General features: G+C 42.1%; 2 protein-coding genes across 2 annotated transcripts in view; both read right to left on the bottom strand.

Annotated features, from left to right (window-relative positions):
* The window catches only part of TAF2 (TATA-box binding protein associated factor 2), an 80,381-nt gene extending 76,589 nt beyond the window's left edge, over nucleotides 1–3,792 (bottom strand). The window contains exons 1-2 of the mRNA XM_065895117.1: nucleotides 3,710–3,792; nucleotides 3,234–3,288 (exon numbers count right to left, since the gene is read on the bottom strand). Of these exons, the coding sequence (XP_065751189.1) occupies nucleotides 3,234–3,288; nucleotides 3,710–3,792 (138 nt within the window). The remainder of the gene's footprint in view (nucleotides 1–3,233; nucleotides 3,289–3,709) is intronic.
* A 2,845-nt stretch (nucleotides 3,793–6,637) lies between these two features.
* On the bottom strand, nucleotides 6,638–23,203 carry DSCC1 (DNA replication and sister chromatid cohesion 1). The gene is made up of 9 exons (XM_065895657.1): nucleotides 23,025–23,203; nucleotides 20,388–20,556; nucleotides 17,858–17,992; nucleotides 15,586–15,676; nucleotides 13,371–13,509; nucleotides 12,865–12,917; nucleotides 12,519–12,673; nucleotides 9,970–10,118; nucleotides 6,638–6,746 (listed from the first exon to the last, which is right to left on the bottom strand). Exons 1-9 carry the CDS (start codon nucleotides 23,201–23,203, stop codon nucleotides 6,638–6,640), a joined length of 1,179 nt encoding a protein of 392 aa, XP_065751729.1.
* Between the last annotated feature and the right edge of the window lie 2,670 nt (nucleotides 23,204–25,873).

The following is a 25,873-nucleotide window of genomic DNA, read 5'->3' on the forward strand; positions in this document are numbered from 1 at the left end:
GGCAAGACTCCAAGGCTATGCATGAACCCAGCAACAAGGTCTTCCCCCAACGAAGCCTGATCTGGCTACCACCAGTGCTGAGTGCTCACCTCCCAACAGCAGAGGATCAAAATGAGCTTCTAATATGGGACCTTCCCAGGAAGGATCAGTTAGTCACTCAGTAGTAAAATGACTACATTAGACAGCTGGTATCATGGAGGGAGACAGTAATTTGTCTTTATATAAAAATAGACACATATTCTAGATTTTCCTTCCCTAACTATAATATACGTGCAAAAAGCCATACATGTCGACATGCTATCCCATACATGCCTCCATCTGTATAGAAAAGTGTGGCAGTGGGCTCGTACACACAAAATTTACTCGTTTTACCTTTTGTCCTATCATCCAGAGCAGCTGACACGATCAACTACTGAAGGCTCAGTTACAGCACCAATTGAGACCTCCAACAGGATGCCATCTTAAACTAGTGGACAATATATCAGGTCATCTCTTCATAGCCAAAATAGATCTGGGAACCAAGGGACAAAAGTTGGAGTGACTATGTTCACCATTCCTTCAAAAAGCCACTGAACAATTTTTGCTTCTTGTCTTCATGACCTCAGGGTCAGTGTGTTTGGAGGTCTTAGTAGCTAAGGGAGGAATGCATCCACCTGGGCACAGAGTCATGGTTCTATTAAACTGGAAGCTGAGACTTGACCACTTTGGGCTCCTCATGCCACTGAACTAACAGGCAGAGAAAGCGGTCACTGTACTGGCTGGAATGACTAGCAGCAGCTGAGATTCTACTACACAGTAAAAGCAAGAATTCCATCTGCAATCCAGGGGATTCACTGGAATGCCTCTTAGGTCCACTTGACCAACAGTCCTAATCAATGGAAAACCGCAACAACTCAATGAAGTCAAAACAAGCAAGGATGTAGATCCTACAGGAATGAACGTCTAGGGCAGACCCAAAGAAATGCTGTCAAAAGGAAAGAGAAAAATGAATGGGTGGAGGAATAAGGAAGCTGTGTATATCAACCCTGACCTTGACACCAGCTAAAGAAAGCAGAGGCTGTAGCAATTAATTTTCACATCCTTTCAACCACTTTTCTTCTACTGTCTTATATGAAAGATATTGGTGATAGCTAATATCTTAGATGGGAATAATGCTGAACTGCCATTTCTTCACACCAACAGATTAGTCCAGGGATCAGCAAACTTTTTCTTAAAGGGCCAGATAGTAAACAGACATAACGGGCCACACAGTTTCTGTCGCAGCTATTCCACTTTGCCATTGTAGCTCCAAAGCAACCATAGACAGTGTATAAATAAGTGGCTGTGGCTGTGATCAAATAAAACTTGACTCACAAAAACGGGAAGTTAGCTAATGCCAACGCCTACAATAGCTGATAGGGCTTCGTTAAGTTGGGAACACTTTCGTCATAACAAAAGACAAGAGAGGATGATCTGGGGCAAAAGGGGTAGACTGTTCTAGATATTCTCCTTTTGCCCCTCCTAATCTGCCCTCTCTGCTTTACTCTGCACCCCAGGAGTAGCATTAGCTAGGCACTAGCCCTCTGGCTGCCTGTTGGGGTGATCAACTGGGAGGCACAAAGAGAAAACTGAAAGCTGAAAATCGAGCTCCGTATATTTATTCCCCCAGGATCCTCCCTGCCAGGCTGAAGGAGGCAGTAGCCCCACTCTTCTATCAAAGACCATAGCTCCTGTATGCTAAGTCTTTCCTACGGTACAGTAGGTTCTTGTAACCTCTCCCTTCCTTTGTTCTTTCAGGTTTAGAAGTGATAACTGTTTGTCGTTGCTAACCTAGGGTGCTCCTCCAACTTTTGTTGGTTTCTCTTAACCGTAAGTAGTCCCTTCATTACTTCCCTCAATTAATCTGTAGAATGTGCCTTCTGGGACCCTAGCCCATAGGCCATCTAACCAATCTTTCCAACGGGGGACGTAAAAATCATCTACAACTCCTTTCTAGCATTCCTAGTTAAGAGTCATCTGCAATTCCTTTCTGCCTATCATTGTGCCAGGGGTAGAGGATGTGGAAAGGGGAACGTCTGATTAAAAATGGCTCAATCACTTGCTATCTTCATGCCCTTAAGAAATTTACTTATCCTCCATTCTTTCAGCTGCTTTACTTATAAAAATAAGGATGAAAATAGTATCCATTTAAAAAAAAATAGCATCTACCTCATGGGGTTACTGTGAAGATTAACTGAGGTCATACACACAAAACCTTAGAAGATGGTCTTACATGTAGTATGTATATAATAAATGTTCACTATCAGTCAATCATGTCAACTCTATTTCTATGCCATTTTACTAATGATACCTCCATTCAGGGCTAAATCATTTCTACCCTAGATTATTATAGTAACCTTTTAACGAGGCTCTTTAATCCTCATAACTTCCATACCCAATTCACACAACCCAACACACCTAAAGTATCCTTCCATGAAGTATAAGGTAAATAATCATATGTAAGGTATTTTGAAAGAGAAGTTCCTTAAATGAGGATATGGGACTTAATAAACCTTTAAGAATCATTATAAATCTAAGATTCTGTGATTCTAATGAAAAGGTTACATTTTTAAACAGCTCATCTTAAGTAAACAAGTTTGAGAGGGAAGTTGATGTCCTCACTCAAAGAAAACCGGCTCTCACTGAGATTTTGATCTAGTTAATACAGATCTCCCTGAAAGAATAAATTATTTGGGTTATCAAGAACTTTTCCTAGAACAGATATATCAACAATCCATACATCTAAACTGGGGCGGGCGGGCAGTTTGCTAGGTTTTAAACACCTTATCTAGAGCTTCAGTGTAAAGCACTGCCACCTCAACAAGGTCAGCCGAGAATCAGAAAACACAAGTAGCCTCTTAACAGCCAAGTTAAAAAGTCAGTGCACGTACCAACCTTAACTTTTTTCATAGAAAAAAAATCTCGCTGTGGACTTATTCTTCTTTCATACACGATTCTAAAATGTTTGGTAATACGGACTTTCATACTCCGCAACAGATTAAAAGAAATAAAACTTTAATCAGGAAACAGGAAAAAAAAGAAAAGAGAGAATTGAGGTGGCAGCCAATACAGCACAGCCATGGCCCTTAGAGTCATATAGGCTTTTCAGTTCTAATTATTACCTATTCTCGAAACACAGTTACCTGGACAGAAAAGTTACTAAGTACTGTAAAGGATGGACTGTTATTGCTTATAACCGCTGAGGATATACTTACCACAACAGATTTTCTCTGGAAGTTTATGTTGTTGATGCAGACGACCTGATGAGTTGTACATTAAAGAATAAAGAAAATATTTCAGTTATTAAATAATGCATAACTCTATCCAAGTACAAACAAGAACTGTGTTCTAGGCAGCTCAGAATCACACTTATCTTTCATGCTAAAACCCTACAAATTAGGGTAACTTGCTCATTTTAAATTTAGCAACAGCCACGAAAATAAATTTCTTTGGGCAAAAATGCAACTTAGTACTTTAAGAAAAAGGTTTATTAACCTGCAAGAAGCAGTAGATCTGCTGAATTACACTGTCATTCAAACCATTTTCGCCCTACAAACACCATTCCCATCACCGTGAGTGGCTCCCAGTTTCCCACTAGGCCTCCCAGGCCCACGAAATCAGTTTCAAGCAATCACAAAATATAATTAATGAAAACCAAACGTAGAAGAAAGGGAGATGAAAAAATACTTATAATTTATAGGGCCTTGGGCTTTCAAAGCCCTTGTCTCCTTTCTTCCTGTTCATTCTGGCGGGCTCTAAACCAGTCGGCGGCATGAAGAGACCCCGCGGAGCTCGGCTTCCCGGCTTCCCGGAGGGCGGCGGGGCATTACCGGTCTCCGGCACCTGACACTCCCCGCTCCCCCGCGCACCCAACAGTCACACCCCGCGGCCGGGGCTCCCTCGGCACCCACTCCCGGCCCTGCCCGATCTGCCGCCGCCAACGCCTCCAACTCGCTCCAGCGATTCGGCTCCGTCAGCTGTCTCCGCCGAGCTTCTGTCACGGAGATGCTCCTCACATCAAGCACCGACTGCGCCAGGCAGCCGACATCTTGCCGCTCACCTCTGACCTGCGACGTCAGCGGAAGTGGGACAGCCGTGAGGGCAGGAGTCGGAAGTTCCGTGTCAGTGGGCGGGGCTTGCCCGAGTGCCGGAGTTTTTGTTTTCGTCTCTTCGTATACGGACGGTGGGTGAGACCTGTTAAAATTTCGGAAAGCGGCCAGAGATATTTTGTGGGTGAGGCGAACACAGCGAGAAGGAAAGAAGGAAACACTAAATTTTAGAGGACTAAAGATTTAGCGCAAACATATTGAACAGTATGGGGAAAAGGTTTTCGAAGAGCCAGGGGCTGGCGACTAGGAACCCGGGAAATAGGAAACTAGGAGAGGTGTGCCTCTGGTCCGCTGTGTGAAAAGACACCATAAATTCACTGGAGCTCAGTGATTTAGGCTGTAAAATACGTGATTAGACCTCAAGGAGTCTAAATCGAATTCCGGAGTCCTCCCTAGGCACTGCTGCCTCAGTGTTTATTGAGAAAAACCTAAAATTAGTGGATTATATAGATGCAGAATTTATTGAAAAACCGGACAAATATTTTAAAGCCATCGTATTTGCATTTTATGCATGAGAATAAGTTGTAAATTCCACTAAGTTAAATCTTGGTTAATTGTGGATTATGCAGTTAAAAAAAAAATTAACTTCGGACCAGATTTAACCTTGGCCTACCCCTTCCAACTGTCTTGGTGACAAGTTCATTAGCTAAGTTAAAATTTGAACTTTGGTCTAAACGAAAACACACTAGGAAAGTAAAGATGTAAAGGAACTTTATCAAGCATTCCAAAACCAGCCAGAGATTACTTGTAGTTTTCAAGAATTACCTGTGTCAGTGTCCTTTATTATAGGATTATAAACTACTGTTAGCATTCTTCATTTAGGATTAGTATTGAAATGGGTCTTCTTGAATTATAAACTTTAACACCATTTGGCATGGAAGATGGGGGGGATATTTAGGGAGATAGATGCAATTGGTTTAAAGAGAGGTCACTGGATTAAGGAAAGAATGGGAGACAAAGAAGCAGACAGGGAGTACGCAAACTTTCATCCCAGAGTGCATATCTGAGGTGGGAAGTAGATGGGCCCCTGGGCTGGACTCCTGGTGTCTGTCAAGTGAAGTAAAATTGAAGCTTTGTTTTCCCCCCTATACGCCAAGCATAAAGCTAGTGGCAGAAGCTGACCTCTGCTGATGTAAAGAGATGAGGTGACCACTCCTGAGGTCAAGAAAATTCCCCTGACTGCACAGGCACAGGAAGGCTCCTTGGAGGTCAAAAAAGAGAGGGGTGCACCCATGATATCTGTGGACACATCCCCACAAGCCTCTGCGGTGGAATCCACCTTAGCAAAAAGTTGGGCACGCGTGTTAGGGAGTGTCCTAGAACAGGTTAGATGTGGGAAAAGAAACAAGATAATTGGCCAAAGATAAACAAAGACCCAGAAAAACTGTCTTATGTAAGTGATTTAAATCACCTCTTTCCTGTGCTCCTCAGTAGGGAGGACACCCACACCCTTTCTGCCTTCTGTCTTAAACAATCTGTTTCTCTGTGTGCTCTCCCACTTGTGCCATGTCTCTAATAATAAACTTTGTACCTGTTTTTACAGTTTTTGCCTTCTAGAAACATTCTTGCTTTCAAACCGGGCAAGAGCCAGGGGAACTTTGCTTCTCGCCTCTAGCCCCTGGTGGACTAGTGGCTAGGATCCCTGGTTTTCATCCAGGTACCCAGGTTCAATTCCTGGGCAGGGAACTAAGATCTCTCTTTAGAACCGCTCACTGCTGTCTCTCTGAAATCATATCTACATCAGCCAGGTGAACAGGAGCAGCTGTCAAGCCAATTTCATCAATATAAACAACTAATTTAGATAAATGATATAGCATCATGTGACCTCCTGTTTGGGTACAAAGTCAAAAGTAGAGGGGAACTGACTTGAGAAATGACATTTAAGTGAATAAATAATTCTCTTCTAGGAAGCTATTTAGCTCTCTGAAAACTTTTAAATGTATTAATAATTAGAATGTCAAATCCTAATTAAAGAAATGCAATTTTAAATATAAAAAAAGCAAAACTGTTATTCTATAAATAAACCCACAAAGACTACTAAGAGACACTAAATATAGGAAATAACACTTTCTTTTGTCGTTGTTTTCACTGTGTACATAATACAAATATAACCTGAAAGATATACCCTATTACGTTTAAGGAAAAAAAGAGCAGTAGTTTTAAAATGCTTAAGATGAGGAGAAAAATGCCTCAAAAGGGCTTCCCTGGTGGCGCAGTGGTTGAGAGTCCGCCTGCCAATGCAGGGAACACGGGTTCGTGCCCTGGTCCGGGAAGATCACACATGCCACGGAGCGGCTGGGCCCGTGAGCCATGGCCGCTGAGCCTGCGCGTCCAGAGCCTGTGCTCCGCAATGGGAGAGGCCACAGTGAGAGGCCCGCGTACTGCCAAAAAAAAAATGCCTCAAAGAATTAGGTTTTTAAAAGTCTGGAATACAAATACATAAAAAGTCTTCTTATAACCAGCAACTTTACAATGCAACTTTAGTCGCAAAGACAAGACTGTTGTTCTTTTTAAGAAATGGGTCTTCTTGAGTTATAAACTTTAACACCGTTTTGAATCGAAGATCGAGAATATTTAGTGAGTAATGCACCAATGGTTTGCTTCTCTCCACACAAGTCTCTGTGGGAACAGTAAAAAAAATTAATCAACATCATAAATATTCTAGGGAACATAACACAATTTTCACAGCACTAGCTATTTATATCTCTCTCCCCCAAATCCATCTTTCCAACAAACATAAGGGTGTGTATTTGTGGGAGAGATAGAGTAGGGAGAGATTACTAAGCCATAAGTGAACGAGGTACATCACATGCATGTATGATCTCCAACCTGCACGGTAAGAGTAATGTATTATTTAACCCCACGTTAGATATAAGGAAACTGAGGTTCAGGTGGTAAAGGATGGAGCCAAGTTTTGCAGCCGGCTCTGTAGGTCTCCAAAGTCTGGGTTTTTTCCATTGTATCACACAGGCTTCCAAATCAGACATAAAAGCAATGTGATACAGTGGGGTCTAGACTCAGAGAACCTGGATACCTGGTTACCTGTGTGAGCTTATCTAGGTTACCTACCCTACCTGAATTTTAGCTTCCTCTTCTGTACCTCAAAGGAGAGAAGACTTTGACTGGAACATCATGAGGGAAGGGAAGATATGGGAGGACCTGAGCTGGAGAAGGGATCAAGGAAAGATCACACAGGGCCTTGAAGAACATGAGAGGGAGTTGTAATTTAATTGTACATATAATGGGAAGCCAGTGGAGGGTTTTATTTCGTAGAAAAGCATAATGTGATCTAAGTTTTAAATAATGGAGGCAATGAGTTGATGATTATGGAAGCTAGGTAGTAAGTACATGGAGGGTTCCTTATATTTTACTGCTACTTTTGAATGTTTAAAATTTTCCAGAAGTTTAAAAGGGGGGAGAGGAGAAGGGAGCAAAAACTAAAATAGGGAGACCAATCAGAGGCAGGTATGAGATGATCCATCAGGATTTGCTCAAAGTTTGAAACAGGGGGCAAGAGAAAAAAAGACAAGGAAGATTTCTAGACATTTTGCTTGGGTAACTGGATTAATGGTAGTGCTGATAGCTGAGATGAGGGTGATGGGGTTAGGACAGGGGGAATCAACAGTTCCATTATGAGCATGTTTGAAATTCCTATTAGATATCCAAGCAGAAATTTAGATTAGGTAACTAGATGTAAGAATCTGGAGCTCAGGAAAAAGGTCAAGTACGAAGATAAAATTAGGAAGTCACTGGGCTTACATGAGGGCACCAAAAGAAAAAATACAAAATGAAAAGAAGATAGCCAATAATAGAATGCTAGAGCACTCCGACATTTAAAGATTGGGAAAACAAGGAGACATCAGCAAGAGATGGAAAAGGAGCTGCCTTGGGGGAGAAGGGAGAAGGCTGGTGTGTTTCAAGTAGGAAGTGGTCCACTGCGTCAAATAGTGTTAAGAGGCCAAGTAAACAAGGACAGACAATTGACCACTGAATGTAAAAAAGACAGATGCCATTGGGTTAAGGATCTGTCATTGGGTTAAGGAAAGAATGGGAGACAAAGAAGCAGAGAGTGAGTACACAAACTTTTAAAGGGAGCTTTCTTGTGAAGGAGAGCAGAGGACGTGGGGTACCGTAGACTGTTATTTTTTTTAAGATGAACAGTACTGCAGAATACTGTTCATAGTGATACATATGTTGCTGGCCATAATCGAGTTGGTGGGAGACGATAACACAACACGGGAAGGGACAACTAGAGGATCCTTTTAACAAGGCCAGAGGGGATGGATCTAGTGCAGAAGGAGGGTTGGCCTTAGGAGCAAGGACAGTTCATGCATCACACAGGATGGACGGCAGAGCAAGTGTGTGCCCACACAGGAGGCTGGCAGACTAGGCCATGGGAAAGGAGGTAGTTGTCTTGTCTTGTCTGCTTCTGTTTTCTCAAGAAATATGGTCGTGGGCTTCCCTGGTGGTAGAGTGGTTAAGAATCTGCCTGCCAATGCAGGGGACACAGGTTCGAGCTCTGGTCTAAGAAGATCCCACATGCCGCGGAGCAACTAAGCCGTGTGCCACAACTACTGAGCCTGCATTCTAGAGCGCGAGCCACAACTACTGAGACCATGCGCCACAACTACTAAAGCCCACGCGCCTATAGCCCGTGCTCTGCAACTGCAACAAGGGAAGACACCGCAATGAGAAGCCCGCGCACTGCAATGAAGAGGAGACCCTGATCGCCTCAACTAGAGAAAGCCCATGCACGGCAATGAAGACCCAATGCAGCCAAAAAAGAAAATACGGTCATAAGCTGAGGATGAAGAGGAAACGGGGTATTGCTGCTATGAAAAGAGAAAAAAAGATGTAAAGTAAGTTCCAATGGTTGAAAAATTTCATGAGGAAATGGTGCCTTGTCAGGGGCCCTGCTAATTACCACTTAAGTTTTTAAGTGAGACTAGCAAGTCACACTGTGTCATTTCTCTCCAGGAAATTTCAGCTGCCCTGGTGCAGGTACAGAGTAAACAGAAAGTTGGGTTTAATCTTTGCAGATTTTTGCCAATGAGGTATGACAAGACACAGAGATAGGGTGCAAAGAGTAGAGCGGGTACAGTAAGAGAAAGACTGACCCTGGAAAGCAAGCCGGGGAAAGAGAAGCGAGAGGCCCTGAAAGGCGGGAGATGCAGTGAGGAAGTGGTAGTGTTTATTAGTGGCTTTGAGATTGGTTCTACAAGCAGTGGCTTCAGGGCTAACTTGTTCTTCCACAGGCTGGCTTCTACCAGAATGTTAAAGTAAGGGAGTGGGAAAGAAAGAAGGTGGCCATCAGAGAGGGGTGCTTGCCTTAGAGTCATAGGAGGGTATATAGTTGACTGTCCCTCTATGAGTTGCAGTTTGAAAGGAGAAGAGCAACGAAGTGATTCTAGAAGCAGTAGTAAGGAAGAGAGATGACACATACCCCACCCTCCCAGATCAGCAGTTGTGAAGAATGATAGAGAAGACAGCCACCACTGGAGAAAGTTTGGAAGGAAGCAGTGTCTTCCAGGAATACTCAAAAAAAAAAAAAAAAATTCTGATAATCTAAAACCCTATGCCACTCATCATAAGAAGAACAGTCAAAATCCATTTGTGGGTTTCCCTGGTGGCGCAGTGGTTGACAGTCCACCTGCCGATGCAGGGGACAGAGGTTCGTGCCCCGGTCCAGGAAGATCCCACATGCTGCGGAGCGGCTGAGCCCGTGAGCCATGGCCGCTGAGCCTGCGCGTCCGGAGTCTGTGCTCTGCAGCGGGAGGGGCCACAGCGGTGAGAGGCCCACGTACCGTAAAAAAAAAAAATCAATTTGTAAGAAATTACTTACTCAATATATGGAGCAATATCTTCTTCTGTCCACTTCTCCCTCAGAGAGAAGAGACTGTTAAACCGTTCCTGATTATCCTCAGGCAAATCATCTACTTTCAGCAAAAATATGATTTCTGGTCTTGAGTGTCTATCCACCAAGGCTAAACCCTGTAAAAAATGAGAAAAAGGACAGTTCAAGTAATGGTCTGATGTTTAAAAATGACTCATTTACCTTACGTTTAGCTTAGCCCAAGGTATTTAAAACATCATCCACATGAAACTTACACAAACTACCCAGAAACTTACAATAGCCTTCTTCATAAAAGAGCTCCTCTAAGCAGTGACTTACTTGTAACCTGGCTTTTACTACCACCAATTTCTTGAGATGGCTCTAGTTCTAAAGGTCACTGATGACCTGTCGTTGCCAAATCCAGTGGGCCCTTTTCTTGGATTCATCTCGCTAGACCCGTTTATTTTGTTAGTGTTGGTCACTCCTTCCTCTAAGCCTTTAAGCCTGCATCACGATCTCATTGTTTTTCTCCTAACTTGATGTTGTAGTTCCCTGGCCCCCTACCCCATCCCGCTACTTGTTTCACCGTCACTGTCCTAGGTAACCTCTCTAAACCCGTGACTTCAACCACCACTTACTTACAAATATTACAGTCATCAGCAAGTATCTTCAACTCAAATCCCTCTTCCAAGCACCAGACCTCTATATCCAAACCTATATATGCACTCATTGTGTTTGTCATCCAAACCTGTTCTCATCCTGCTAATCCTAGGAAACCAAGGCATCTTCCTAGATTCCATTATTCAAACCCCACATGTAAGTGGTCACTAAATCATATAGATTTTAAGACCTTAACATTTCTCTATCCTTTCCCCATCACCTATTTCTTTGGCCAATACTCTCTTAGTTAGGAGTAAAGTGTTGGAAACCTAAATTTTTCATAATCTAGCCAACCTTCCATCAGTCCATCCTCATTACTGTCATAGTGTTCTTTCCAAAAGGCAAAACTCATCAGGTAGCATTTCTAACTGATGCCACTCAATGGCCCCAAAGAGCTTTCTAGATAGAGTTGAAATTCCTTAGCACAGTCCATAGTGTCCTTCACCAACTCACCAGCACCCTTCTCTCCAGTCATGCATCCCTACTGTGTGTCCCAATTTTTATCCCTTCATGCTCTCCTGGAACCTTGTCTCTCCTGGAACCTTGTCTCTGCCCTTCCGTCTAGAGTAACACATGATCCTTTCATACTCGGCAGCTAAAACATTCATTCCTTCAGAAAATCATCCCTGATTGACCAGTCAGATGGATAAGCCCCTTCATTTGCTCCCATAATACCTTGTGCATGCTTTTCCCATGGCACAGATCACTCTACATTGTCAGAAGAGATATATACATGTAATGTGCACCCCCACTGCCGGACCCCAGGCTGAGGACCTAGATGGCACCTTGTGTGACGTTTTCTGCTCAGCATCTAGCAAGGTGTTTAGACATAAAAGGAACTCTGTAAATATTGAGCAAATACTTTCACTTATTTAATAAATTCTCTTTGAGCATATACTACATGCCAGGCAGTATGCTATATATTGGCAAGCAACAGTGAAAAAAATTCTATTAAAGTGGAGAGCAGGGAACCACATAATGAAACATTTTTCTGAAGCTAAGTGAGAGTACCATGAAGGAGAAATCCAGGGTGCCATGGAGAGTAAAACAGGAAGTATTTTTTTTTTAGAGTAAAGGAAGGCCTCCTTGATGAAGTGACTCAAAGATGTGTAGGAGGTGGCCAGGTGAAACTGGGGAGAAGTTTATTCTACAACAAAAAGCTTTGTGTAAAAGTCCTAAGGTAGGAAAGAGCTTGATGATCTTAAATCTGAAAGAAGGCTGGTATGCAGTAGACAGGAGAGAAAGTATCAAGAGATGAAGCTTACAGGGGATGGTATGAAGAGCCTTGTAGACCAAGATTTTACATATTTTATTGTAAAATATTATTTTATATTAAAATACTCTGGATTTTATATCTTAAATGCAATGGGAAATCATTAAAGTGATTTAAGCGAAGTTCATCTAATCTGATGGACATTTTTGAAAGATCATTTTAGTAGCACCACAGAGAATGGATTGGAGGTGGGCAGTTAAAAGTACAGAAGGCCCGCTTCGGGATGCTATTGTGAGCCAAACATGATAGTTTCAGCTAAGACAATGCTGATGGAAATGGAGAGAAAAGGAACAAAATGAGATACACCAGGTGGGAACCAGGATAAACTGTAAATGGGCCTGAGTGATCTCACTGAGTTGACAAATGTTCTAAAACTAGACTGTGGTGGCTGGTAACTCATTAAATTTACTACAAATCACCCTTTTCAAAAGGGTGAACTGTGATATGTAAATTACACTTCAATAAAGTGGGATTTTGGGGGGTTTTTTAAGGATTTTTGTGATGTAGAATGCACTCCTAATGGGGGGCTAGGAAAATAAACAGGCTCCAAATTCAGTTCCAATACAGGCTTCATTTCACCTAGCAACCTGCTGAGTTATGGAGGTAATCACCATCGCTACCTTACCTTAAGCTGATCGAGCCTAGTTATCACTCCTTCAGGAACACTCTGTTGCCACACTTCTTGAAACTCAGCGAGATTGAATTTCACTGCATTCTGAAGTAGCATTTCTGCTGTAGCTCTGCAGATTTTATCTGCACTCAATTCAAAATAAACTTCACCTAAGGAAAACGTATCAAAGAGAGTTTCATATGGTCCTCTGACAATTAATTATACTACTCATTTTTATACACAACTCATCTCCCATCACCCTATGGAGTTCTTATTTTTAACAGGAAGACACTTGAAAAAGGCATACCAATTTTAACACATAAGAGTTAAAATACCCATTAAAATACTTTCCCAATCTTACCTTCCTCCGTATATCTCTTTCCATAACATTTAAGACAGTGTCCGATCATTTCCCTGAAAAATTTTAAACACTTATTTGAAAAGTTTTTCACATATTTATACATTATCCTTTAAACACCATTGCTAACTAGAAACTAAGATATAAATTTGAAATAACTAAAGGATTTTGGTTGCCAAGTATAAAACTTTACATTAGAAACTAAAATACACTGGACAGTTACTATATACCAGGTCCCATGCTAAATATTTTTACATAAATTATATGAGCATACCTTTATTACAAAATAGCTTAAATTATTCCTTTATATTTTTTATGGCAGAGAAAAAAAAGATACACATTTATTCACCCCAATGACCAAAATTCCCAAGTCCTTCTTGGTTGTATATTCTTTAGATTTCTATAAGATATCAAAATATAGATAGTCTATGCCCTGGGTTTAGTCCTACCCTGAAAATAATTTTCTTCCCCTTAAGGAAATCTGGAAGGACAATGAATAACATACTTACTCTGTCTCTAATGGTCCAAGTTCCTGAAGGCATGTATTCAAGGGAACTTTACTAAAAGACCAAGATTCAGAATCCACAAGCTGAGTTATGTGATTCAGAAGTTTCATCTCATAATCAAATTCAAGAATCCTCCAATAACCTACAAATTCCAAAAGTTATATTTACCAAAGGACATTTTAAACAAATGAATTGGCTGATAGACCGATAAAGCAGCAGTAAACTCTTGCCCACTGCAAAAAAGAGACATGAAAAGCCTTAGCTTTCTTTATAAACAATGCTTCTGTTTATGCTTGTCTCCTGATCATTACAAATTGTGTCTTATGGGAGATCAGATGGTTTTTAAAGAGTACTTTTCATATGACTAACATTTTGATTTTTTTTCAAGTGCTTTAATACTCAATTATCTCACAATAATCTTGTCGTTCTAAATGGAAATGTGGAAACCTGTAGCTGGTACAGTCATTTCATTAGAACGTCATACAAATGAGGTGAAGGTCATAAGTTGGATATCCCACACAGTGATCTCTGCTATGGGGCACTGCCATGGTTACAACCCTCATCTCAGCGATCTTGGATGCTCATAACGAAGTCTAGATCATTTAAGAGATAACAGACTCAGAAGTACAATGTGGACCAGCGGCAAAATAAAAGCTGAGCCTCAAGACACATTTCCCTATTCCTGTGAAAGACTATGAAATGCCATCTTATAACCAAAGGCACTACCACCACCCCTGGAGAAACAAATCACATACACACCCACCAATTCAAGTACACTCACACCAAGGGAGAATGTTCCTATTCTTACTCTGAAAAAATAAAGGCAATGTTAAAAAATGGAATGCGTGATGTAAAACTGAAAAAGAAAACTAGGAAAAAATAATCTTTGCATCCCCACACACACATACCCCCCAAAATGTTATGCATTCCCATGCAATAAGTGAATAATACAGAGGGCTGCATTAAGCCCATTGGTTCTTTTTTTTTTTTTAACCTTAACATTCATGGTACCCCCTATACCATAGTAATTAGCAGCAGGCATCTACAATTAGAAACTTTATGCCCGATGATTAGGACCAAATGTGTCTCAAGGAACCACAACAAAGAGCTAAGTGTTTCCAGTTAGTTATAAAGTCATCTGCAGCTGCTTCACTCAGCAGAATTCACCACATTTGAGAGTTACAGTCTCACAAAAGCTTATCTTGCTTAAAAGATTTAGGAGTGCATCCACCAAACCATGCCAATTTCCTCCTTTCTAACACATGGGTGCAGAATTAAGCTGCTTCTCTGGGCAAGCTTAAGAGGGCTGAAAAAGGGCTTCCCTGGTGGCGCAGTGGTTGAGAGTCCACCTGCCAATGCAGGGGACACAGGTTCTTGCCCTGGTCCGGGAAGATCCCACATGCTGCGGAGCGGCTGGGCCCGTGAGCCATGGCCGCTGGGCCTGTGCATCCGGAACCTGTGCTCCGCAACTGGAGAGGCCACAACAGTGAGAGGCCCGCGTACCACCAAAAAAAAAAAAAAAAAAAAAGAGGGCTGATAAATGCACACAAACATCTACTCAAGTATTACTGCAGGCCCAGATGCCGGAGAAAAAAAATAGCTCCTACTCTACCACTCCAGACCAGGAGATAATCAAAATACAAGATAGTACTGGGCTTCTCCATTAACCCCTGAGACCAACACATACCACTACAACTTTTATACAGGTTTCTTACATAAACTACTTAACACATTTAAAAGTATGTTGAGTTATCACAAGAAGAAACACATCTTCCAAGCAATTTGGAAATACAGTGAGTTAATTCTGAACCAGGAGTTCAAGTACCTGGGTTTTATGCCTTATCCTGTCACTAACTCAACATGGAACCCTGGACAGGTCCGTTTCCCTTCCTAGGCCTTAGTTTCCTCACCTATTGAAAACAATGAAGGGATTAGACTACCTGATATCTAAGACCTTTCCTGATCTAATATGGTTCTTCTATTACCACTCAGTCCAAAGAAAAAGGCCTGTAAGGAGTAGAAAAAGTCACTGGTCAGAGACTGTAAAGGTGATCACACGTAGTCTCTACCCCACACCCCAAAATACAAATATCATCTCTGAGCCCAAAAGAAGGTTAAATAAATAGCATGGAACAGCAGTAAACAGGTGAAGATGTCCAAAAATGTCTCTCATATGATGCCCAATTCCATCATTATTAATAATAGTAAGTCATGCTACCTCCAATCTCACAGGCATTTAGAACTTGTAACTGGGCCATTATTTCTTCCTCACTTGCCTGAATTTGATCAAGCAAATCTTCAGTTGTATACTGAAACAAGAAAACAGGAAAAAAAAAAAAAAGCAAGCACATTTTAAGGCCAAAGAATTTTTTTAGACTTATTGAATAAATGAATAGAAGAGATTAAGGCAAGATACCCTAGTTTAATTTCTTTTATTAATCTGTAATGATTACTACATAAAATCAGTGGATTCTTAGAAGAAAACAGGATAACTGTGATGTTGGATGTGGCAATGGTTTTAGATATGATGCCAAAAACACAAGCAACAAAAGACAGATAATGTGGACTTCATCAAAATGAAAACTTGTGTATTTCAAAACATCATCAACACAAAAGGACAAATACTGTATGATTCCACTTACATGGGAGATTTGGCATAGACAAATTCACAGAGACATGAAGTGGAATAGTGGTTGCTGGAGGTTGAGAGGCAGGGGAAACTGGGGAGTTAGTGTTTAATAGGTACAGAGTTTCAGGTTGGGAAGATGAAAATTTTCTGTAGATGGATACTGGTGATGGTTGCAGAGCAATGTGAGTGTATGTAATGCCACAGAGCTGTACAGGTCAAAATGGTTAAAGTGGTAAATTTTATGTTCTGTTTATTTACCTCAATTTTAAAAAATCAAGAAAAGGCGACTCATAAAATAGGAGAAAATATTTGCATATCATCTATCTGTCAAGGAGCTTATATTTAGATTATATAAAGAACTCTCCTATAATTTAGTAATAAATAGATAAATAACCCAATTAAAAATTGGGCAAAGGGGTTTCTGTATAGGCATTCTCCAAAGATATAGAAATAGTCAACAAGCACATGAAAAGATGCTCAACATCATTAGTCATCAGGGAAGTGCACATCAAAACCACAGTGATACCACTTCAAACCCATTAGGATGGATACAGAAAAGACAGATAGAAACAACTGCTGTCTAGGATGTGGAGAAACTGGAACCCTCATACAATGGAAATGTCAAATAGTACAGCCACTTTGGAAAACAGTCCGGGAGTTCCTCAAAAGGTTATACAGAGTAAGCACAGGGCCCATCAATTTCACCCTTAGGTATGTATGTATGTATGTATGTATGTATGTATGTGTGTGTATATATATATATCCAAGAATAATGAAAACATAGGTTCCCTAGAAACTTGTACATGAACGTTCACAACAGTGTTATCCATAATTATTAAATAATCAATAATATTCAAAAAGTAGAAACTACCCAAATGTCCATCAACTGATGAATGGATGAATAAACTATGGTATATCCATAAGATGGGGTACTATTCAGCAGTAAAAATGAACTACTGATACATGCTACAACATGAATGAACCTTGAAAACAGCACGCTAAGTCAAAGAAGCCTGTCGGAAAAGGCCACTTACTGATTCTATTCATGTGAAAGGTCCAGAAGAGGCAAATCAATAGAGACAGAAAGTAGATTAGTGGCTGCCTAGGGTGGAGGTGGGAGAGAGAAGGAGGGAAAGGTAGGATTAGAAATTAACAGCTAAGGGGTACAGGGTTTCTTTTGGGGGTGGTGAAAATATTCTAAACTTCATTGTGATGACTGCACAACTCTGTTAATGTACTAAAAACCGGTGGATTATATACTTTAAAATGAGTAAATTGCTTGGTATATGAATTATATCTCAATAAAGCTGTTACAAAGAAAAAAATTCAATCAGTCAAACTTCTAATACAAATATGGTCTTCAGAATACCAGGAGAGTTCTATAACTTTGAATTACATTTAAAACTTAAATTTTTTTTTACCTGGTTTATAAATATTTTTCCATACTTCCAGGAATTAGTCCATTCTGACTTTCCATTTTCATAATGTCTTTTCTCAAGAGCCCCTAATTATAACTTTTAATTAAATAAATTATCTTAACCTCTAAAAAACTATTATTTCTTAGTTAGGGACATGAGAAGCTTTCAGCTACATAAATGTCACCGTGATATCTAGGACTTGCTTTAAAATACTCCAGAAAAAGACAAAAAACAAAAAAGGTGGAAGGCAGCAGGTGGACAGAATAAATAAGATTGACAAAATATTGACAGATGTTCGAGAGTGATGAATATTTGGAGATCTTTCTGTTTTGGGGTATGTTTGAAATTTACATAATATGAACTTTAAAAAGAAGTCAGCATTAAGTGTCTCTATAGCTCTATTTTTTAAATTCCAAATTAAAAAATGAAAATACTAGTCTTACTTTTGAGTGATTTGAATCCTTTTCTTTTTGACTGTCAGGTCCTTCATAGGTATTTTCCATCAAAAGTTTCTTTAGCTTCTTTAATTTAGGTCTACATCTTCTTAATTCCCAGTAATTATTAGAAAAACCAAAGATCTAGAAATTACAAATACATCATAATCATTTAGGGGCCATTCTAAAAGAAATCTTCATATAAAATTTCAACCAACCCATCTGCCCTCCACAAGAAGCAAGAAAAGGGAGCCAAAGTATTCTTTCTGTTGAGAAGGCCCCCGTCCAGCCATCTCAAGCAGATGGATGGGTATCTTCAGGTAACATCTTTTCAATCCCCAGTTAAGGAGACTGCCAACATAGTGAGAATGGATAATTAAGCTCCATATCTCAAGTATACGCTGGAAACTAGAGTATGCCCAGAAAAGAATGACCAGGATGGTGAGAATTCTGCAAACCAGGTAGAAACACAGAAGAATATCTTTAGGCTGACAAACAGAAAACAAAGAAAAAGCATTATCACTCTCTTCAAACAATTAATATATGATAAAGGGAAGGGAGGGAACCCTTGTTCTGTGTTGCTCATTATGTTAAGGAAGAAAGACTCCTATTCAATACAAGAACTTCCCACTAGTTAGAATTGCAACTAATTCCTTATGGACTTGTGAAACAGTGAGAGGCTTATCACTTAAAGAAATCCAGGTGACAGTGGCTAAATGATGGATAAATATTTCTTATCTCTCTCTGTATCTCCAGGATTTGCCCAATGTCTAGCACTTAGTAGGTGCCCAATAACTGTTTCACATGAAAGAAGGGAAAAAGGCAGAAATGGATTGTTTCCTTCCAGCTCTAACATGCAAGGTCAGGGAATGCATCTACTCTAAAACTAGTAGAAGCCTTGATTGACAACACAAGGCCCAGAGCCTAATGCAGATGCTGCTGAATCTGAGAAAAGTTTAAGGACCAAAACACAAAGATTGATTTCATCCACAGTTCACAAATTGGCAGCCTGCTGGCTGTATCCAATGCACAAATGGTGTGTACTTTTGTGTTGGGGAAAAAGGGAGGTTTAGTATAGAGTTTTCATTAGTTGCCAACATCGAAAAATAAGATGTTGCCCCCCAAAATCTAAATTTTAAGCTTCACTTGGACAAAGGAAATCAGAAGATCTGGCAATGCTGGGCCTGCTTTCCCACAAGGCCAAGAAGTGCCCATGCACTTACTTGGGGCTTGTGTGCGCCAATCTACCATAGATCCCCCACTCCCTATTACTCCTGAGACTGGGTATCCACTACCATTTACCAACACCAGTCTGCTTTGCTCACGTGCATTCCTTACCCAGGCTTTTTAGGCATCTAAAATGCAACCACCCATTTAAAAACTCTAGTTAGTAGAGCTTTGTTAAGTTTTACTCAGTCTCAGAACACAGAATTCCCATAAGAGCTCAAAGATACTCACAGGTGTTGTTATACCCTCCCAAAACACCTACAAAACCCTACAAAAAAACAAAATACAATATTTACTGGCAGCTCTTCTGTTCTAGCAACATATATGAATCACTGAAATGTCCCAGTATTTTCCCTTATTTCTATTCCAATTCTGTTTTTAGGAAGTAGCTGGCCTAAAGTTTAATAGGTTTAAGGGCTGTGCTTTGATTGTATATATGTAACAATTTAGCCAGGATGGAAACTTTGGTTTGGTATCTGCCAACAGATACCAAACTGTTGCCAACTGCCAACAGCAGTCTCCAAAATAATTAAAAATTTGTTATACATGGCTATGAATAGTAATGAACTAAACTAATTTCAAAGGTGAAAAACACACTTCCCTCAGAAACAAATTTCTTCATTTCTCTACCTCATCTAATGCACTAGTTATGGTTTGAGGGAGTTCTTTCAAAACCTATCCATGGTAAAACTTTTTTTTTTTTTTTTTTTTTGCGGTACACGGGCCTCTCACTGTTGTGGCGTCTCCCGTTGCGGAGCACAGGCTCTGGACGCGCAGGCTCAGTGGCCATGGCTCACGGGCCCAGCCGCTCCGCGGCACGTGGGATCCTCCCAGACCGGGGCACGAACCCGTGTCCCCTGCATCAGCAGGCGGACTCTCAACCACTGAGTCACCAGGGAAGCCCCATGGTAAAACTTTTAAAATGAGTCACCTAATAGCAGATTTTCTATATTACAGAAAATGGTCAGCTTATCTGGGACTTAAAAATCAGATTGGGATAAGAAAGACAACTTTACGCGACTCTGAACAAACAAAAATAATGCTGAGAAATTTCAAATTTCATTAGGGAACTTTTCAGATTCTCTATGATTGTACATTCCACACCTCAAGTTTGTTTGTTTTGGCCATGCTGTGCGGCATGCAGGATCTTAGCTCCCCCGACCAGGGATCCAACCCTTGCCCCCTGTATTGGGAGCACGGAATTTTAACCACTGGTCCGCCAGGGAAGTCCCACACCTCGGGTTTTTAATTAAATGCAAGATTGGCACATGTGTTGTCATTCTCACATAAATCAGGAGACAGAAGACAGTACCTCAGTGTGAATAATGTTACACTGTGTCTCTTCCATCTTCATCTGGTCTGGAGTTTTACAACCAGGAATAAAAAGCAACATATTGGAAGTGTCTGCTATTTTCAAGTCATATGTTTTGTCTTTACTGCACAGAACGGCCTTCTCATCCTTATCACCACGAATCACAAGACTGCAGGAAAGTGGGAAAAGAAAATACTTGGTTTACTGAGACACCAATGGACATCTTCATTATAAACAGTTCCAAAATCCCCTAGGCTTCTAGAATTTAAAGCTAAGTCTTAAGGCTGTGTCTGGCCCCTGCTCTCACAGCCCTCCCATGAGCTCCACAGAGCAAGGCCTGGGCCAATTGAGACCCAGAGGGGCAGCCGGTGGCCTCACTAAGGAAAAATAATTCCACATGGGCAAAAAAGATCCAAGGAGGCCAAGAGGCCAAATGTTTCCACGTGGCATCTTTGTGCAAACTGCTGGGAAAAGCTTCCAAAAGCTTCAGTCAAGATTTCACAACTTTCTAAAATTACTGAAGCAATACTTCTCAAACTTATGTGTAGGCACGTTAGGGACCCCTGTTAAAAAGCAGATCAGGATGCAGTATGCCTGGGATGGGACCTAGGACTCTGCAATACTAATAAGCTCCCAGATGATGACCATGCTGCTGGTCCTGGTACCCACCCAAGAGTTGTCCTTGTTTTGGCCTGAGTATCCCCTAACAATCAAAGGAGCACAACCTGGCCTAATCGTCACCTATGCTGCAAAGAAATCGGGACCCTGAGAAAAGAAAGCTGCAATGTTGAATGAAAAATATGAAAATGGTATGTTTACAAACTAAACTAAATGATGTCTCTGACAAAGGGTCACAGGTGGAAAAAAGCAAGAAGAAGGAAGAGGGGAAGGACAAAAGTGAGGAGGTGGAAGAAGAAAATGATAAAGATAATGGAGATGACAAAAAAGGAGCTGATTCTAGTAGTTTTCCTTGTCTATAAAGTATTTAAACCTCCTGTACACAATTCATTTCTTTTAAATAAATAATAAAAACCCTGAAATAGAAGACTGAAAATATTTTTTTAAAACCAATCCTTTGGGGCTTCCCTGGTGGCGCAACGGTTGAGAGTCCGCCTGCCAATGCAGGGGACGCGGGTTCGTTCCCCGTCCGGGAGGATCCCACATGCCGCGGAGCGGCTGGGCCTGTGAGCCATGGCCGCTGGGCCTGCGCGTCGGACCCTGTGCTCTGCAACGGGAGGGGCCGCAACAGTGAGAGGCCCGCGTACCGCAAAAAAAAAAAAAAAAAAAACACTAATCCTTAAGTGGAAATAAAAGGTTTTTTAAAGCTTCTTGGTGCTAACAACATTTAATAGTCCCAAGTACCTACTCTAACATTTATTTCCACGTGGCACTATCCCTGCTTTCAAATATTTCGTTTAAAACAACTACCCCTTCCTTCTACAAAAAAAAAAAAAAAAAAAATTAAAACACACATTTTCATTCTGGTTTGTCAGCTAGATTAACTATAGCTGGACAAAGAAGGTCCTCGCACCTGAAGTCTTTTCTCAAATTCCTGCCAACTCAGCTGGGATGAAAACCCATGAGTGACGTTCTCCTTCAGTTCCCTTAAAGATACGTTATTGCTAGCATCTGAAGACTGGCCAGTTAACTATAACACGGCTAGATGAGTAAAGTAGGCAAAGTGAAAGCCTGAAGGATTCAATTAAAAAAGCATAAAAGAGAACAAACGATACCTAATAAAATACAGGTGTGGGAGGAACAACAGAGCAGAACAGAATTAAACCAGAGTCCCTAACTCCTCACTTCCCTCATTTCCAGGGACTGCACAAAGTTGAGAGAACGGACTTCTCCTGGTTTTGCTTTGTTTTGTTTTGTTTTTGCGGTACGCGGGTCTCTCACTGCCGTGGCCTCCCCCGTTGCAGAGCACAAGCTCCGGACGCGCAGGCCCAGCGGCCATGGCTCACGGGCCCAACCGCTCCGCGGCATGTGGGATCCTCCCGGACGGGGAACGAACCCGCGTCCCCTGCATCGGCAGGCGGACTCTCAACCACTGCGCCACCAGGGAAGCCCTCCTCTGTTTTTCAGCCCATGGTCTTGCAGCAAATGTGTAGCTGACCTAGAATTAGAAAACAGCTTCCGATCCCCACTGAGCGACCCCAAGCAAGTCTGTTTTTTGAGGGCCTTCCACAATTACCAAGTCTGTAAAAACAGCTTTACACTCATTCCCCCCAAGTCCTATCTACTGAGTAAAATACATATAAGTAGCAGGCAAGAGGGACTCCCTAAATACTGGTTATTACCATTGGACTTTCAGAATGGCAAAGCGTTCTGTGCAGTGCCTGGTCTCACTGTTAACATCTCCAAAACTTCCCCGAGGTTCTATTTCCGGACTTGTTTCCGCTGACAGAGGCCTCCAAGACCAGCCGGACTAGTCCAGCTAACTGGACGGATTAAAAGTGGCGCGGACTCCTCGGGAAAAGGCAGCCAGCTGGGGATCAGGTCACCGACCTGCTGCGAGGGACGTGGTCAAATCAATGCACCTCTCTGGCCCCGTTTCCCCATCCTGTGTTTCCCCGCAGGAAAATCAGAAGGTGGATGGCACGAGGCTGGAGGCGGCAGGTCCCGGCCCCGGCTCACCTGTGTCCTGCCTCAAGCTGCTGGCACAGCGAGGGCTCCAACTCGAGCAGGCAGAAGTCGCCGGCGGCTGCGCTGGCCCCGGGGCCGAAGCCCAGGCAGTGCACGGTGGGCAGCAGCTCGGCCGCGTTCAGCTTGGCGATCTGCAGGGTCGCGTCCACCTCGTCGCGGGTCCTCCTCATCGCTGCGCGGGGTCGGGGGGGGGTCCCGCGGTGCGCGAGGGGCCGCAGGTTTAAGACACGACAATGAAGCTCCCCGAGAGGAAGCGACCCGGCGAAACAAGAAATAGAACTGCGCCTGTTTTAAAAGCGCGCCTAGGCGGCTGGGGGCGTGTTTCCGGGGCGGAGCGTGCCGCGGGGGCGTCCCCAAGAGAGTCCGAAATCTTCCCGGACTCGTGCCCCGCCGAGGACTGCCGGGTCATCCCAGGCCGAGCAGCGGCTGCTGGAAGAAAACCCGGCCTCCTCGGGGAGCTCTCGGCGGAAGCTGGCGGGAGATGAGCTGCGACCGCGCGGGGCGCCACGTGCAACCTTCCTCCACCGCTTCCGCTGCCATCCTCCCCGCCCTGTTTCCTGCCAATACCCCCATTTCCTCGCCATCAAAATAGTCGCGTTTTCCGCCAGTGGCGGATCTTGCAATAAGCAGTTTGCATGCATAATTTCATGAATCCTTCACCACAGCCCTGTGAAGTGGACCCTTTTAAATACCGTTCTGCAAATGAGGAAGCAAACTCCTTACCCCAGGTGGCACAGCCAGGAGGTAGTAAAGTCTGATTCCAGTCTCGTCTATTACGGCTCGAAAAATACCGCACCGAGTTTGTGCAGACACCTTGGACCGGGAGTGAGGTCCTGGTAGAATTGCACAGGACATCTCACTTCTTTGGGTCTGGGGACCACTCATTATATCTGGGAATCTATGGCTCGGACTAGATCCATCCATTCGTTGAGTACCTAGTCTGGGCTTGGTGGCAGGTGAGGGGCTGAGACCCCGTGTCAAGAGGAAATCACCTTCCTGAGGTAGGCAAGGCCCTGCAGTGTCCTGGGGAGACAAACTCACCACTACAGGATGTGTAAAGTGCTCCCTCGGCTTTCTCTAAGGTGTCTTCTAATACATCAAGATAAGATCTTCTACCAAACCTAGATCTTAGGCTGTGCCGAATGTAGCATTTTTCCCCGAGCAGATCTACACAGGCTCACATACACGGTATGCAAGTTTAGATGTAATATAAATATTTGACTGCTTCTCTTTTTTTTTCTCTATTTATTGAACATTTTTGGTTTTGTTGCTTCTTATTTTTTCACTGTCCCTCATTAAACTGATTTTGTTTGATTTTTTTTCCCTCTGGCGATTTGGAAGGTCTATATCCCGCCTCATCTACTACTGCTTCCCTCTTCCTCTTCAAGGCTTCCTCCTAACATCAGGCACACAGACTTACAATAAGATCTTTCGGTGCCTCCCACCATTTGGGCCTCTGTTTGTCTGGCATGTTCTTCTCTTGCTGAGCACGTGTCTTTTATTTATTTTCCTTTTTTGCCATGTGGCTTGTGGGATGTTAGTTCCCTGACCAAGGACTGAACCCGGGCCCTCACAGTGAAAGCACAGAGTCCTTGCTGAGCACTGTCTGACAGAACTTCCTGAGATGTTGGAAATATTCTATATCTGCACAGTACAATTTGGTAGCTACTAACCACAGGTGGCTTTTGACTGCTTGGAATGTGGATAATATGAATGAGGAACTGCATTTTATTTTATTTTTAATACGTATTTATGTATTTATTTGGCTGCCCTGGGTCTTAGTTGTGACATGCAGGATCTTCGTTGCGGCATGCAGGATCTTTAGTTGCGGCATGCAGGCCCTTAGTTGCAGCATGCATGTGGGATCTAGTTCCCCGACCAGGGATCGAACCCAGGCCCCCTGCATTGGGAGCTCAGAGTGTTACCCACTGGACCACCAGGGAAGTCCCTGAATTTTAAATTCTACTTTAGTTAATTTAAATTTAAATAATCACAGGTGGCTAGTGGCTACTACACTGGATCATTCAACTCTGGGTCAATAGTCACTTCTCAGAAATCTTTCTCTGACCTCCCTGATCAGGTAGAGCCTGTCAAATATATATCTCATGCCAAAGGTACCTCTCATGCCTAGATTTTAAGTAAGTTGTAATTTTACATTTGTGTAATTACTTAATGGGTTTTTTTTGTTTGTTTGGTTTTTTTTTCTCTAAGACTGTAAGCTATAAACTTCACTAGGATATGTTTTCAGTCATCATTAAGCAGAGTGCCCAGCACATAAATGGATCTTCATATATATTTGCTGAACAGTTGAATGAGTGAATAAATGAATGAGTTGTGATAATGTTTACCTCTAAGGAGGGGAGTGCAGGGGGACATCAAAAAGGATTTCTGGTTTTTCTTTACTGTATAAATTTTAACACTGAGAGCATATACGTGCATTAAACATGTGTGATAAAATATATTTAAAATATTTTCCCTCAGTATTACAAAACCTGACATATGGAGACTTTCTTGGCAGTCCAGTGGTTAAGACTCTGCACTTCCACTGCAGGGGGCACGGGTTCAATCCCTGGTCAGGGAACTGAGATACTGCATGCCTCATGGTGTGGCAAACAAAAAAAAAAACCTGACATACAGACAAATAACTTCAACGGACAGGTAATAAATCATACATGAGTGAGGAAGGGTGGGAAAAGAGAGAAAAAGAGTTCCTGGCACAGATTGAAGGGAGACAAATGTAGAAGGAGACTAGTAAGATCTTAAATGGTTGATGAGGGTGGCTGGGCTTGAGAAATAATTTTTGAGATTGAAAGGACAACAGTGGCTACTTGATTAGACAT

Source organism: Phocoena phocoena, chromosome 17, assembly GCF_963924675.1.
Source record: "Phocoena phocoena chromosome 17, mPhoPho1.1, whole genome shotgun sequence".
Classification (NCBI taxonomy): domain Eukaryota; kingdom Metazoa; phylum Chordata; class Mammalia; order Artiodactyla; family Phocoenidae; genus Phocoena; species Phocoena phocoena.

What these genes read in the sequence shown, in the direction of transcription:
- DSCC1 (XM_065895657.1), bottom strand. Translation starts at nt 23,203, where the DNA reads ATGAGGAGGACCCGCGACGAGGTGGACGCGACCCTGCAGATCGCCAAG. An exon ending in GTAACATTATTCACACTGAG is followed by an intron (nt 17,993 to 20,387) that starts GTACTGTCTTCT and finishes TGTAATTTCTAG; the next exon opens with ATCTTTGGTTTTTCTAATAA. An exon ending in AAAGAGATATACGGAGGAAG is followed by an intron (nt 12,674 to 12,864) that starts GTAAGATTGGGA and finishes CGTTTTCCTTAG; the next exon opens with GTGAAGTTTATTTTGAATTG.